This window comes from Phascolarctos cinereus, unplaced genomic scaffold (genome assembly GCF_003287225.1).
Source record: "Phascolarctos cinereus isolate Bilbo 61053 unplaced genomic scaffold, phaCin_HiC Scaffold_4;HRSCAF=312, whole genome shotgun sequence".
Lineage (NCBI taxonomy): Eukaryota > Metazoa > Chordata > Mammalia > Diprotodontia > Phascolarctidae > Phascolarctos > Phascolarctos cinereus.
In genome coordinates this window covers 658718683-658734466 of record NW_027555847.1, presented here as the reverse complement: position 1 = coordinate 658734466, position 15784 = coordinate 658718683, and the positions used below count along the sequence as shown (strand labels likewise).

At 42.8% G+C, this 15784-nt stretch overlaps 1 protein-coding gene across 1 annotated transcript; it reads left to right on the top strand.

Annotated features, from left to right (window-relative positions):
- Positions 1–686: 686 nt before the first annotated feature.
- SPC24 (SPC24 component of NDC80 kinetochore complex) lies at positions 687–13368 on the top strand. The gene is made up of 5 exons (XM_020994737.2): positions 687–926; positions 10785–10929; positions 12236–12340; positions 12858–12934; positions 13031–13368. The coding sequence occupies exons 1-5, from the start codon at positions 767–769 to the stop codon at positions 13135–13137; spliced, it is 594 nt and encodes a 197-aa protein (XP_020850396.1). The 5' UTR covers positions 687–766; the 3' UTR covers positions 13138–13368.
- Positions 13369–15784: the final 2416 nt, after the last annotated feature.

The window sequence follows — 15784 nt, the reverse complement described above, 5'->3', positions numbered from 1 at the left end:
GAGTAGGAGCCTTAGCTGGGCATAATGGGTGATAAGATGAGAGGGTAGGGAGGGAGCTAGGGACGGTGGAATTGAACTGATCACCAAGAAGTGAAGATGGGGAAAAGAGAAAATGGCTGGTTCAGGCAGCTGACCTGGGAGAGATTTGAGGTGACAAGGGATTGGAAGTCAGGGTGGAGATGAAGGGTAATATTTTGTAAGGGAAAGCAGAAGGAGAGGTGAAAAACCAGCAGGTTATGGTTGGATAAGAGGATTTCAATCAACAAGCATTTGTGAAGCACCTACTATGTAGTAGTATACATAATATTAAGAAAGAAATAAAACTGTCCCAACTCTCAAGGAGCCTACATTCTATACGGGATTGGAGCCAGAGGAGACCATAAACAGGAGACCCGGTTAGGAGACTTTGGGCAAACTCGAGTGCAGAAACGCTTATTTTCCCTCACAGAAGGGCCCAGGGTATTTGGTTAGGGGTTTGGGGCGCAGGAGGGCTGCCAAAGGAGAAGGACGTGCCTTGCAGACAGAAACACAGCCAGTAACCCAACCTACACGGCATCAACCAGTCCCTTTCAGCGGATGAGACCACGTCACGCATGCGCAGCGAGAACAGCCCCGCCCTCTCAACGACGATTGGCTATTGTGCACATCTGTCGCGCCGGAAAACCAATAGAAAGCGAAGAAAACAAACGAGGCCGGGTCGGTGACCGTTTTGAGTTTGGGCGGGCTTGGGGCCGGTAGGCTCCTCTCGAATTTTTCTGCTCTGGCCATGGCGGTGTTTCGGGACATGGAGGAGGTGAGCCAGGGACTGCTCGGTCTGCTCAACCCCAACCGAGCCGGGGCGCGGGTGCGGCGGCTCCTGGGGCGGCAGGAGCGGATGATCGAGAGGCTGCTGAGCACGAAGAAGAGCACTCATCGGCTCCTCTCAGGTGCTGGAGCGGGGCGCGTGGGGCGGAGGGAGAGAGGACGCAGGCGCGAGGAGCGGGGGGGGGGGAGGAGGAATAGAAAAGACGCAGAGCGCAGGCGCACGTGGCCTGGCGTGGGGGGCGGGCCCTGACCAAGTCACCTGTCCTTCCGTATTGCTGCTTGGATTAAACACAAAGCCCACTCTTTGGCATCTAAAACCTTTTGTTTTGTTCCAGCTTGTCTTCCCGGGCTCAATTAACATTATCCTCCCTCGAGCAATCAATCAGCAAGGATTGATTAAACGCCCGCAAAGTGCCTAGGTCTGTCCTAGGTGCCCAGAATACAAGTACAGTGAATGAAACAGTCTCAACTCAAAACGAACTTACATTCTAATGGGATTGGCAAGTACATATAAAAACGCAGCCTGTTAGTTATTGGCAGAGCTAGGATATGTGCCTAGGTCTCCTGACTTCCATCCTAGGGTTCTTCCAATCATATCACTAAAATCTTTTTCCCATAGAGTCATGAAGTATCAAAGCTGGGAAGAATCGTAGACTTATAGGTTCAGAGCTGGAAGAGACTTTAGATCCTCTAGTCTAAACTTATTTTACAAATGAGGATACTGAGGACCAGAAAGGTTCATTGATTTGCACAAGGTCACACAGGCAATAAGTGGCAGTGCTGAGATTTGAACAAGGTTCTCTAACTCCAAATCTGAGGCTTTTTATACTCTATGAGAGAAGAATTCCAAAGGCTTGTGGGAAGTTATTTCCCACTAATATTATCACTACCAAATAAAAGTGAATTTTTGATGCAGATGCCTGCTTTCCTATTTCTGCAACATCTGAAAATAATAATAGCTAGCATCTATATAGCACTTTAAGGTTTGCAAAATGCCATATATATATGTTATCTCATATATATCTCATATCTGTGACATAGGTGCTAATATTGTCATCCCCATTTTACAGATGAAGAAACTGAACCCGAGAGGTTAAGTGTCTCGCCCAGTCACTCAGCTAGGAGATGCCTAGGTGGGATTTGTTCTCGATCTTCTTGACTCCCAAGTCCAATGCTCTTACCTACTGCACTATCTATTTAGCTACCTAATCTAGGTATCAAGGGCATATCTGGTGAATTTGCAAATTGTATTTTATAGCAGACTACATCTTTAGTTGCATAATGGATTGAAAGCTTGAACAAATGCAGATTCTCCTGTGCTTTTTGTTTGTTGATGAAATGTTTGTTTTAGCAGAGTAAAATGCCACCCTAAAAGCTCGACTTCAACAAGATGTCTCATTCATTTAACACGTTTTTTGAAGTGCAAACTATACCCAAGGCAATGGGGGCATACCAAACCAAAAGTGAGACAATCGTTCCCTGAAGGAGCTTCCATGGGATGGGGGGTGGGTTGAGGGGCAAAATGTCATCCTAAAGGCTCTCCTTCAATAAGGCATCTCATTCATTCAACAAGACGTTTTAAGTGCCTGCTGCGGGCAAGGGAATGGAAATACCAAATCAAAAGCAAAAACAATCCATTCCCTGAAGGAGATTACATTCTCTTGCTCTCCCCTCTCTCCCCCACCCCCTCCCAGATGAGAGTGACATACATACATTCAGTTAAGTAAATACAAATATGTATCAAGTAATTTGGGGAGAAGACCACTAATAACTAGGAGCCGTGTAAGGAAGGGCAGTTGGTTGAAGTTGGTACCTGAGCTGAACCTCGAAGGTCAGATGACAATTATCTGAGGGTCCATTGATTAAATACTCCTGCCAGCCACTGAATCAATGATGCAGAGATGGTTAACTGCACTTTTATCGTTTTGCTCAGAGCACAGGCTCAGTTGAGTAGTCAGTGGGCCCAGGGCATCAGCTTCAGCAACTTCGTACAGAATGAGAATACCAAAGCACATAAAAAAATGGAATTTCGTGAAAAGCAGGTGGGAAAAATAAGAGTAACAATTAAGAGTAACAGGTAACAGAAGGGAGAAAAAAGGACACCTGAAGCTGGTCAAAACGGGAGGTATCGCTTGTTTCCCAAACGTGATTGTGCAGGTGCTGTGCCCTTCTACTTTTCAGGAACGATGTCTGTGGGACAATAGGAGGACAATGTCTGATGAGAGCAATAGAGGCTGGGGCAGCAACTCCTTCTTATTCATACGGTTGGCAAGAAGTCTGAGCCAGAGTTTCTCTTATCACTGTGATAGCAAAAGACCTAGGACAAATTCTACTGTTGCAGAGGGATTCTGAGATTCCAAGAAGCAAAAGTGAGAGGAGAGAGAGAACTCTAGGCATGGGGGATAACCTGTCCAGAGACCTGAATGCTGACTGTGTCCTGTCTTATCAAATAACAAGTAGTACACAGTTTGACTGGAAGGAAAAGCCTATGAAGGGGAGTCATGTTTCAAAAAAAAAACCTGGAAAGATAGACTGGAGTTAGATTGTGAAGAGTTTTAAGGTGGAGAATTTGTCTTTTGTGGAGCCACTGACGTTTCTATTCATCAGGAATGCTTGAAAGTTTTGTATTCAATTGAAAGTCCATTTTCCAGGCAGCCAGGTGGTGCAGTGGATAGAGCTCCAGCCTTGGAGTCAGGAGGACCTGAGTTCAAATCCAGCCTCAGACACTTGACACTTACTAGCTGTGTGACCCTGGGCAAGTCATTTAACCCTGATTGTCTCACCAAAAAGAAGAAGCAAAAGTCCATTTTCCCCCTGTGGCATTGTACTCAGCCTTTAAGGGAAAGTAATTAGTCTTAGTTATAAGCCTACCTCTTTTGCTTTTTGGAGCATTGCATTCTAAGATCTTTCCTTTATGGTAGAACCTGCAAAGGTTTGTGTGTTCCTGACTTCAGTTCTATGGTACTTGAATTCTTTCTTTCACACTGTTTGCAATCATTTTTCTTTGACCTGGAAATTCTGGATTTTGATTATGACATTCTTGGACTGTTTCTTTCAGGAGGTGCTCCGTAGCTTCTTTCTATTTTTACTTTGTCTCCTAGCTGTAATAGGTCCAAGCAGTTTTTGTTTATGATTTCTTGAAACAGAGTGCCCAGGTTTAGGCTTTTTTTTTTTTAAATCATGGTTTTCAGGGAATTCAGTGATTCTTAAGTTATTTCTTCTTGACCTTTTCCCCAGAGTAGTTGTTTTTGATATTAGATGCTTTAATTTCCTCTTTTTTGAAATCTTTTTGTTTTAATATTTCTCATCTTATAGATTCACTGATTTCTATTTGGCCTATTCTAATTTTCTTTTTTCTTTCTTTCTTTCTTTTTTTTTTTTTTGGTGAGGCAGTTGGGGTTAAGTGACTTGCCCAGGGTCACACAGCTAGTAAGTATCAAGTGTTTGGTCTGAGGCCAGATTTGAACTCAGGTCCTCCTGACTTCAGGGCTGGTGCTCTATCTACTGTGCCACCTCGCTGCCCCCTCCTACTCTAATTTTCAAAAAATCTGTTACTTGAATAAGATTTACCACTTTATTTTCTAAGCTATTTATTGTTGCAATTCTTTCCTCTAGGATTTTTATTTCATTTTTTATCTCTTTCATTTCTTCTGGGTATTCATGCCATCCTTATAGATAATCCATTTTTTTCTTTTGAGTCTGTTCTTGCAGTTATAGAGTTACTCTGTTCTGGGTTCTAGGATTTTTTGATATCTCTGGATCTATAAATCTTTGTAGTGGTTGGTGTCTTCTATTTAATCATATATCTATCTTTATTTCCTGAATTGGGACATTGTGCCAGGGCCAGACTTTGCCACTGCTGTGCTTTTCATGGGGTATTCCACCCTGCTTGGTCTCAGCCTGTGTCACCTGTGTTTCTGCACTGACCTCTACCCTCCCAGGGTGTGTCTACTGTAAAAGTATTGGTAGGTTTTAGGGCTCCTCTATACACACACACATCTCTGGGTCTTTGGGGTTCAAAAAGGGCTAGATCTTCAGAGCACTCTGTGGTGTCTCAGGACAGAAGCCTATGGACCTTGTCAGTGTCAAACCCTGTTAAAACTTCCATGGTCTTCCAAGGTCTGAACTGAAGAAGGTTTCCAACAACCCTGGACCTTTCTTGTGGAAGCCTTTGCTCATGCTGTCTCAGAATATGGGGCCATGTAGGCTCCAAGTGTCTCTAATCCATCCTGGGTTATACTGGGTAAACTTCATCTTGTTTGCTGACCCTGGCTTTTTCTGTTACCTGTGGGCTTCGGCTTTTTGTACAGTTCTGGGGTGGGTAAAATAATTTATTGCAGTTCCTAATTAGATTTATTGATTATTTTTTGGTGTAGTGCTTTGTTCAGGTTTTGCTGGAATAGGTATGTGAGAGCTTGTCTGCCTGTTTCTATTCAAGTAGCTGTCTTTTCTATTCAACCCCTCCACTGAAGTTTCTTCAGCGGGGAATTAATATGGTCAAGCCTATGTTTTAGCAACATCATTTTGACAGACAAGAAGGACAGCTTTGAAACAAACTTTTCTTATTCTTTGTATATGGAAATGTTCATGTTTGTTAATGATTGAAATTCAGAATAACAAAAGGAAAAGAAAAAATAAAGGAATACCAATTTGGCAGCTGGGTGTAGGGTGGTTTGGGGAGCGGAACTACTGGGAATGAGAACGCCTGACTGGTGTTAGGAGGCTCTCAACTATCACAGTAGTCCAGGAAAGAGGTGATGAGAGCCTGAAAGACTGGGCTGTATTTGAGAGGTGTTGTGGAAGCAGAATCACCAGCACTTGACAGCTCAGTAGATATGAGTAGTGAGGAGGCCAGGATGACTCAAGGATTGCAAATCTGGATGACTGGAAGGATAGTAGTACCTTTGATAGAATGAGGAGGTGAAGAAGTGGAGTAGATTTAGAGAGAAAGAGAATGAGTTCAGTTGTTGCATTTGATATTTTTATGGGTCATCTAGATAAAGAAAAACTGTAGACAGTTTGCCACTGTGTACTCAGGAGAGATGAGAGATGTAGATTTGGTTGTCATCTACAAAGAGATGGTAGTTAAATACTTGGGAACTCGCTGAAAGAGAGTGTAGAAAGGAATTAAAGAGGATGTAAGACAGAAGCCTTGAATAAATGCAGATAGTGAGGGTGGAGGTTGGATGTGAATGGTGATCCTACAAAGGAGATTGAGAAGGAGCTGTCAGGGAAGGAAGTATGGGGAGAAACAGGAAAAATTCAGTGAGAAAAGATTGTCCAGGGGAAGAGGCGCTTGGTAGTTAAAACAAAGAGGCCCCTGGAACTGGCAATTGAGAATCATTGATAAACTTGGGAAAGGCAGTTTCAGTCAAGTGGTACAGTTGAAAACCACAGTGTAGGAAGCTGAGTGGGAGATGAGCAAGTAGAAGCAATCAGTGTAAATGGCTTTTTTTTTCTAGGAACTTGGATATAATGAGAAGGAGAGAGAGAGAGAGAGAGAGAGAGAGAGAGAGAGAGAGAGAGAGAGAGAGAGAGAGAGAGAGAGAGAGAGAGAGTGAGAGAGTGAGAGAGAGTGAGAGTGAGAATGAGTGTAGGAAGAAGACCTAGGTGTATTTGTAGGGAAGGATTCAGTAGATTGGAAGAGATTGAAGTTTAGGGTAAAGAGAAAACGTTTTCCACCACACCACACAGAAGTTTTTGGCACATGAGTCCATCCCCAACGCTTTCCCCGCAAGTGCCTAGTACCCAGCTAAGAAGAATCCAATAAAATATTCAATTCCATAAAGCAAGTTGGGCCTCAGCCCAACTTCCACTTAGCTATCAGTTCCTTTCTCGCTCCCTCCCTCCCTTCCTTCCTTCCTTCCTAAGATCCATAAAAGTATGACCTCATTATTATTATAGCCTAGAAAATGGAAGTACATGACAGATAGGGTGACTAAAGGGAAGGAAACACAGAATAGGTGAAGGAGGGGACCAAATTGGGGTCTTAGAGACTCTAGAGTGCTAAACTGGGAGTTAGGAGAGAATTGGGTTTAATTATTGGCTCTGAAGCTCCTCACCCATGACCAGGGGCAAGTCACTTAACCTCCAGATTCCCTGTCTCTAAAAGTGGAGATAATGACCCTTGTATATTAACTTCATAGGATTGTTAGGAGGCTCAAAAGAGATAATATATGTGATATCAATCAATAAACATTTATTAAGTGCCTACTGTGTGCGAGGCACTGTGCTAAGTGCTACTCATAGAAAAAGAGGCAAGAAATGGTCTCTGTTACATACCCAAAGCAAGCTATATGCAGAAGAAATAGGAGATAATTAACAGACATTTTACAAACCTTAAGAGCTGTGTTTCAAGCTCAGCTGTTATTATTCTCCTGCCTCCTCTTGAAAGCCTTGAGTGTTGGAGAACTCAACTCTCTCATGAAGCAGCCTATCCTATTTTTGGACGGCTCTAATAATTAGGAAATTTTTCCTTCTTTTCCGCCAAAGTTTCTGCAGTTTCCAGTCATTGTTACCAGGTCAGCCCTCCGGGGCCAAGAACTGGTCTGACTCTTCTTCCAAGCATTAGCCTTGCATACACTTGAAGACAGCTCTTCACTTGCTTATAGCCACGTGGCTAGCAGAAGTTAGACATAGGTCTCAAATCCTGGTCTTTTAACTCCAAACTCAGTGTTCTTTCTCCTATAACAGCTGCTTACCCATGGCATAACTTGCATGCTCCCAACCAAGTTCCAGCTGCAAGTTAGGCAAGCCAAATTCGCTGAAGCAGCAATGTACCCTGAGGGAAATAGACGTTTATTAAGTGCCTACTTTGAGCTAGGCACTATACTAAGCGTTTTATAAATGTTATTTCTTACTAATATGTAGCGTTTTTGTAGCACTTTAAGGTTTGCAAATATGATTTCATTTGATCCTCACAACAGCCCTGAGAGGTAGGTACTTTTATTATTCCCATTTTACACTTGAGGAAACTGAGACAGACAGAGGTTAAGTTACTTGCCCAGGGTCACACAGCTAGTAAGTATCTAAGGTTGGATTTGAACTCAGGTCTTTCTGCCTCCAGGCCCAGCACTGTATTCACAGTGCCACCTACTTGCTAGGCCAGAGACAGCATGTGCCAGGCAGGTCAAACCACCACCTTGACCACCATCTCCCCTCAGACCCTGATGAAGACATCCAGGACCCTGAACCTAAGAGTACTGGTAAAAGTGACATTAACTAAAAATAGCAGAGAATGACTATCTGCTTTGCTGCTCTACCCGTCAGGACTGTGGAACCTTTCCATCTGACTTACAGCTGGTACCTTCCCTATATGTGATCTTCCCCATCAGAATGTGAACTCCTTGATGGCAGGAAATGTCATACTTTTCTAGTTGTATCCCTAGCACTGAGCTCAGTGCTTTGCACATAGTAAGTGCTCATTAAATGTTTCAGTCATTCATTCATGTGATTGATCTCTCTTGTCTTCACGTCTCACTCATTGTGCCTGGAGGGGAGCCTGGGTTCTTAAAAGCTCATGGGGTGTGGGATACCACCTCTAGCAGGTCCCACCCAGATGGAAGAAAGCTTCAGGTATAGCCCTAGTGGTGGACAATGTATGTCTCCTGAGGACCAGTCTAGCCAGGGTTTACAGACCCTTCTCACTAGAAAGCTGGCCACAAGATGATTTGTTTCAGAATCCCAGAGTCTGAGAGTTGGAATGGTCTTGAGAAGCTACATAGCCCAACCCATAGGCAACCAAGAGCTCGTTCTGCAGCATCCCAGCCCAGTTGTCTCTCCTTGAAGCCCTCCGGGGTAGAGGATCTCACTGCCTCCAGAGGCATCTCCTTGGGTAGGGGAGTTCCGATGTTTGGGAGTTTGTTGAGCCTAAACCTGCCTCTTTGGCTGCAAAAGCTTAGACTATCACCTCCTGAGAGCCAGAGGCCTGAAGTCTGGCACAATGCAGGGAGCACCCAAATCAATGAGATCAGAGACCCTCAAAGCACTAAGACTGGAGCATTTCTCAAATATCTCTCTGTTAGTTTTTAAGCTCTGTGAAGACGGGGGCTATCTGATTTGTCTCCACAATTCTGCTCAGCACCATGGCACACTGCTGTCCACTCTGCCTCTTCTATTCTGCCTCATTTCGACTCCATGGAAGAAGATGCCCCCTGGTTCTCGTTTTCCTGTCTCCTTTTGTGTGTTGTCTCCCCTCAGTATATTGCACACTCCTGGAGGGCAGTGACAATCTTTATTTTATTGTATTCCCAGTGCCTGGCACAGTAGGCACTTAACAAATGTATTTTAGATTAGAAATAAATATTGCTGCTTACTCAGCATTTGAATGAATGAATATTGCAAACACAGGACAAAAACACTTCAAGAATTCAGGGAAAGGAGAGGATCATTTGTGATTGAAAGGACCAGAGAATCTTCATGAAGGAGGTGGTTTTTGAGCTGAACCTTGAAGGGAGAGTGGAAAATGGACAACCATTGAGGTGGGGAGTATAGGACTTAAGCCTAGTCTTCTTGCTCCTAAGCCCTTAGATTAGGGACATCTGTGAGTCTTTTTAACTGTCTTTGGAGTGTGGAGGATGCATAGGAGTGTCGAGTCCTGCAGCTTCTCTTACCCTACTCTTTTGCCCCTGGTACCAGACATGCTCAGGCTGCTTGTGGCCCTCTGCCAAGAGACGAATATCCCCAGACCATGCCTGTCTCTTAAAGGCAAGGTAAAGGAAAGTATATCTTTGGGGAGAGGCATTTGAAAATGCCTGACCAAACAAGAGATAGGAAGGTTCACAGGAGGTAAAATAGATAATTTTAATTACATAAATTTTTTTTTAAAATTGCACAAACAAAACCAATGCAACTAAAATTAGAAGAGCAGGATAGCAAAGTGGGGGCAGATCTTTGCAGCAAGTTTCTTGGATAGAGGTCTTATTTTTCAAATATATAGGAGACTGAGCCAAATTTATAAGAATTAGAGTCATTCTTCAATTGATAAATGGTCAAAGGATATGAATAGGTAGTTTTCAGAGGAAAAATCAAAGTCACCAATAGTCACATGAAAAATGTTCTAAATGATCAGTAATTAGAGAAATGCAAATTAAAACAGCTGATGTACCACATCATACTCATCAGATTGACTAAGATGACAGAAAAGGAAAGTCACAGATGCTGGAGGGATGTGGGAAAACAGACACGCTGATGTCCTGTTGGTGAAGCTGTGAACTAGTCTAACCATTCTGGGAAGTAATTTGGAACTATGTCCAGAAAACTACTAAAATTTGCATGTCCTTTGACCCAGAAATAATGCTACTACATCTATACCCCCAAAGAGATCAAAGAAAAAGAAAAACAACTCATATGCGTAAAAATATTTATAATATGTCTTTTTGTGGTGGCAAAGAAGGGATGCTCATCACCTGGGGAATGACTGAAAAAGTTGTAGCATATGATTGTGATGGAATGCCATTGTGCTGTAAGAAATAATGAAGAGGCTGGTTTCAGAAAAACCTGGGAAGACTTGTACGATGCCAGGTGAGCAGACCCAAGAGAACATTGTACAGAAACAGCAGTATTGTAAAGATAAGTAACTCTGAAAGACTTAGCTACTCTGAACAGTACAATAATCCAAGATATTTGCAAAGGACTCATGATATAAAATGCTATACACCTCCAAATAACAAACTGATGGACTCAGAATGAAAATTGAAGCTTTTTTTTCTCTTTTTCTTGCTTTTTTTTTTCTGGAACATGGCTAATGCAGAAATTTTTGTGTGTGGCTTCATTTTGTAATAGGTTTTGTATTTCTTGCCTTCTCAGGGAGGGAATTTGGAATTAAAAATAAAATAAAATTGAATTAAAAAAAAGAAAGACACCTCTTATTCGTACGGTACGTTTCCTGTTTTCCCAGAAGGACAGGGAACCTTGGCTAGTCACTATTTTTCCTAACTAAGCATCTGATGTTAAATGCACCATTTCTGGTCTGTCTGCAGAGATCCTTACTATGGAGGAAGACGTGGCCCAGAAATTAATTGATGAGGAAGAAACAGCACAATATGTTGAATCCAAGTTACAGAAAATTGAATCTGAGCTTCAGAAAACCAGCGAGAAAGATGCCAGTCTAAAGGCTGATCTCCAATATCCTTGTCCTTTTTCTTTTAAAATATTGTTATTGATTTTTTTAATATCGTTTTAACTTTCCAGTGACTTACCCCCGTGTCTAGAGAATTCTCAGTTATAACACATAAGTAGAGATAGAGGCTAGACCTATGATTTCATTGATATAGGGAACACCTGAATGAGAAAACTCCTTCTACCAACACAGGTTGGCATCTCTCTGTAACTTTTAGTCTTGGAGAGCTGCCTATAGTACTGAGAGGTAAGTGACTTGTCCAGGGTCACATAGCCAATACATGTCAGAGGCAGGGCTAGGATCCAGGTGTTCCTGGCCCAAAGGCCAGCTTTTTATCCCCTACATTAAGCTGCTCCTCTAACACATAAATGCAGTCATGGAGAAACTAATCAAACCACTGACCATGTCTAAAAGTATCTTCCTCATTCCACACATATAGTATGCTGCCTCTTTACTGAGAAGCAGGAGAAAGGTTTCATCATCAGTCCTCAGAAGCCATGATTGGCTGCTGCACCAACCAAGAATTCCAAGGTTTTCTGTGCCGTTTTCCTTTACCTGATTATGGTTATCATGTCAGTTGTTATGATGATGCTTACTTTGCTCTACCTAAGTTCATACATGTTTTCCCGAGAGTATGGCTTCTTCATACTCTTCAAACGTCCTCCAAATGAAGGCTGTCTACTTTCCTTCCAGTTCTTTGCTACTTCAGAAAGTGCTGCTAAAATATTTTTGTATTTATGAGACCTTTCCCTCCACCCTGACCTCCTTGGAATATATGCCTAGTAGTAGAATTATTGGGTCAAAAAGTTTATACACTTTAGTGACTTTTTTAAGTATAAGTCCCAGTTATTTTCCAACAGTTTATAGCTTCATCAGTAGTACAGTAGTACATTCATTTTCCCATAGCCCCTCCAACATTTATCATTTTCATCTTTTGTCATCTATATTAGTTTGGAAGCCAGGTGAAACCTCAGAGAGCTGAAGCTTAATTTGCATTTATTTTATTATTGATTGGGAGGATTCTTACATATAGTTGTTGATAGCTTATATTTCTTCTTTTGGCAATTACCTAGTCAAACTCTGACCATTTATCTGTTGGGATAGCTTCTACTATCCTTTTCCACAAGCTTGAATTCAGAGCCAACCTCCAGCAAAGACTTGTCCTTTGAAATGTACTTCAAGTTTCTTGTGAATTACATATGTTTGTGGATTTGGGAGAAAGCTGTTCATATTAGATACCAGTATTGCGATTTTGATAGGCCCAAGAGGGGAGTATTCAAAAATGAATAGCTCTTTAACTTCCTGTTGCACTCTGTTGATGAAAGAGCTGGAAGAACTCAAGGAAATGGAGCAAGACCTCACAAAGACAGAAGGAGAAGTGGATGAAGATTCAACTGTTGTGATTCCTTCAGCTGTGTAAGTGTCCCATGATGTACATCACCAGGAAGCCATACTCATGTTAGATGTGATGTGTGTGATCTAATAAAATGACCTCCATTTTCAGCAGAGATTCTTGACAGCGTCTAGTACATCCCACTTTGATGCTTCAAAATGGTATGGAAGTGACTGTGGGTTCTTGGAGGTTATACCAGTGGAGCACGAGCTCTATCAGGTCATACCAAGCTGGGCCCCATTGCCGATCATCATTCAAGGAACAACCAAATTAAGTACAGAGATCACCAGAAGATTGGCTACCCCAACTCATGAAACTGTCTGTTAATGCTTGGAAGTATCATAGGATGTAGAGCTGAAAGGAACCTTAGAGGTCATCCTGTCCAGCCCCTCTCGTTTTATAGACGGGAAACCTGAGGCCCAAATCGGTTAAAGGAATCAAAATTTCTTTCAGTGAATGAAACTACACTATCCCTAATAACTTGCAGCTAGAATATTAACATATTCCCAATCATCAAACCTTTTGAGTTTTGTTTTGCAGATATGTGTCTCAACTTTATCATCGAGTCAGTAAAATTGAGTGGGACTATGAATGTGAACCAACTGTGATCAAAGGCAGTATCCTTCTCTGACTGTCAAGGGGTCAAGGGTCCCAATGGGGTGGGGGGCGGGGTTGTAAATAGAAATTTGTTTTCCTTTACTTTGGCTCCTCAGTTCATCATGGTCCCAACATTGCCCAGCCTATCCATTTCGACAGCACCCAGCACTCTAAGAAGTTTATCAGTGACTATCTATGGAGTTTGGTGGACACACAGTGGTGACCAGTCCATTGGCCTCGTTGGTGTATGTTTGGGGGTGGGGTATGTGAAGTGGAGGGGTGCTGCGTTAGGATGGGCAATCTTAGGGAAGTTCATTTATATGGATGCTATACCATTTGGTGCATATGTATTTAATATTGATATTACTTCATTGTCTATGGTACCTTTTAGCAAAATGTAATTTCCCTGCTTATCTCTTTTAATTAAATCTGTTTTTGCTTTTGCTTTGTCTGAGATCATGAGTACTACCTCTGGTTTTTGGGTTTTTTTACTTTAGCTAAAGCATAGTAGATTCTGCTCCAGCCCTTACCTTTACTCTGTGCATATCTCTCTGCTTCAGGTGTGTTTCTTATAAACAATATATTGTAGGATTCTGGTTTTTAATCTACTGTGCTATCTGCTTCCATTTTATGGGTGAGGTCATCCCATTCACAGTTATGATTACTGTATGTTTCCCTCCATCCTGTTTTTTTTTCCTGTTTATTCTTCTCTCTCATCTTTTACCCTTTCCCTCCTCACCAGTGCCACAGAGGGATTAAGGGAGGATTTGAACCCATGATTTCACCTTAACATTTTATCCAAGATAACACCCACCAGCCCATTAGCTCCCTGAGAGTAACTGACAATTTGAGACCTCGAGTCTCCAGATTAGGCTGCAGAGTGAAAATGTCTACCCAATCATTTTTCCTAAACTCATAGCTCACTATTCAAGGAGAAGGCTGATCAACTGGTCGGTAGTATATCACCAGTGTCAGAAGGGACAGTTAGCAAGGGCAGGAGTAGAATCATCTCTTGGCTTCTGCCTTGCTCTCTAACAGCCGCCAGGAGATGGCGCTAAGAACAAGGCCCTGAGCCCCACTCTTCCCTTGTTCTTACAGGGACTTGAGGCAAAACAGTCACCTAGCACTTACTAAGCACCAACTGTATGCCAGGTACGGTGCAAGCCACTGGAGTCCATTGGATTTCCTGGCCCCAGCATGGGACTTAGAGTTCTGAGAGGATAGTTAGGCTTTAATTTCCCAAATGGCTCTCACCCAAAGAGAAAAGCAAACAATTCAAGCCTAACTCAGGGGACTGGGTATTATATTAAAAATAGCATTAGTGACTCCCTTTTGCCTTTATCCACCATTTTGTGAGGCTAAGTTTCTGCTGCTTAGAAGTCATCTAATTTTGGAGAAGTCACAAGATTACTCCCCCTCCCAAAGGTCACTCAACTTAAGGAATGTCACAAAACTGCTCCCTCACCCTTTTACTTCAGTGTCTCCCAAAATCCTCCACCATCGAGAAACCAGATGTCTCAGTCCCTCTAATCCTGTTTTTCACTCCCTCCAAACTGTATTTTAATTGTATAGAAACCAAGTTTCAGGGTCCTTGGTTACAGAGAGCCTTGGTCCCAATTTATTTTGCAACTTGCCTGTGTTCCTAAATAAATTGTTTATCTAGGCGAAACTTGGTTTCTTTGTTTCACCATAACATTAAGCAAAGAATCAAACAAAGGAAAAACTGGGTCCCGTGGGGGAGACAAGCTAAGAACGTGGCCCACAGAGACAATTAGGCTAGTTCCCAAGAAATAAGTTTAAAAAAAAAGGAAATGTTCAATGTTATCGGCCTCTGGACCCTGATTAAATTATGACTAGGGATTACTTGAAGCCAAAGACCTAATGCTTTGAACTTGCACGTCCCCAGCCGGGGTTCTCCTCTCCTCTGTTCTTCCAAAGGGACCTGCCTGCTTTTTGGTTTTGCCTAGTTTTTTTCCCCATGGGAGAGTAGCTAAGAGAGAAGCAGAGCAGGGTGACAACTAACAGCAGTTTTTCCACAAGCCATGGCCTCTGAGGAGATGCCTTTCTGATGGAATCTGCTGACCAGAGGATAAAAGTTAGTTCTGGGGGACATGTGCAGGGGGCTGGCAGGGTCCAAGTACTCTGGAGACGTGCAGAAGCCAAGGAGGGACAAGAAATGTACAAGTGGGTGAGGAATGTGGCCTAGGCTTGGTCTCCAAGAGCATCATTCCCCCTGGCCTCATTCAGGGAGTTGCTTGACTTTGAAAGAAGGAAATTGTGAAAAGAGATGAATATCCTCATAAAGGGTTAGGTGGGAGGAGGGGTGGATGTTTCAGTGTCTGACTCACAGGGTAGCTATGGACCCTAGTACAAGTTGGTGCATTACTCCAGCCCAGCCTGTTTCTCCCTACCACACCAGACCAGACTTTCTTCTCCTGCTCCTATTCCATGGCCTGGGATCTGGGACTACTCTAACAGAAAGGAGATACTAGAAGCTACTGTACCCTCCCTGAGAAAACTGAGGAGTAAAATAGCTAAAGACCCCCAAAGCCTCAGAGATGGAAGTAGAGCTGGGATCTAAACTTCCTTGGGGTATTAGCATGCAAATTAAACCTGTCCAGCTGTTCAGGCTTTGAATAGTCACCTATGACTAATGTTTGAGCATGAATCATATCCTCTTCCCCCTGGGATATGACTGGCTCCGCTCACATATTTCACTAAACCCACCCTCCCAGGGTCCTGGGCCAGCTTCCCTGAGCATTCAAGCTTTAAGAATCAGATTTAGAACTGGAAGGGACCTTAATCACCATCCAGTCCAATTCCTGCATTTTATATGTGGGGCGTGGATTACATGTGTGTGAGGCAACAGG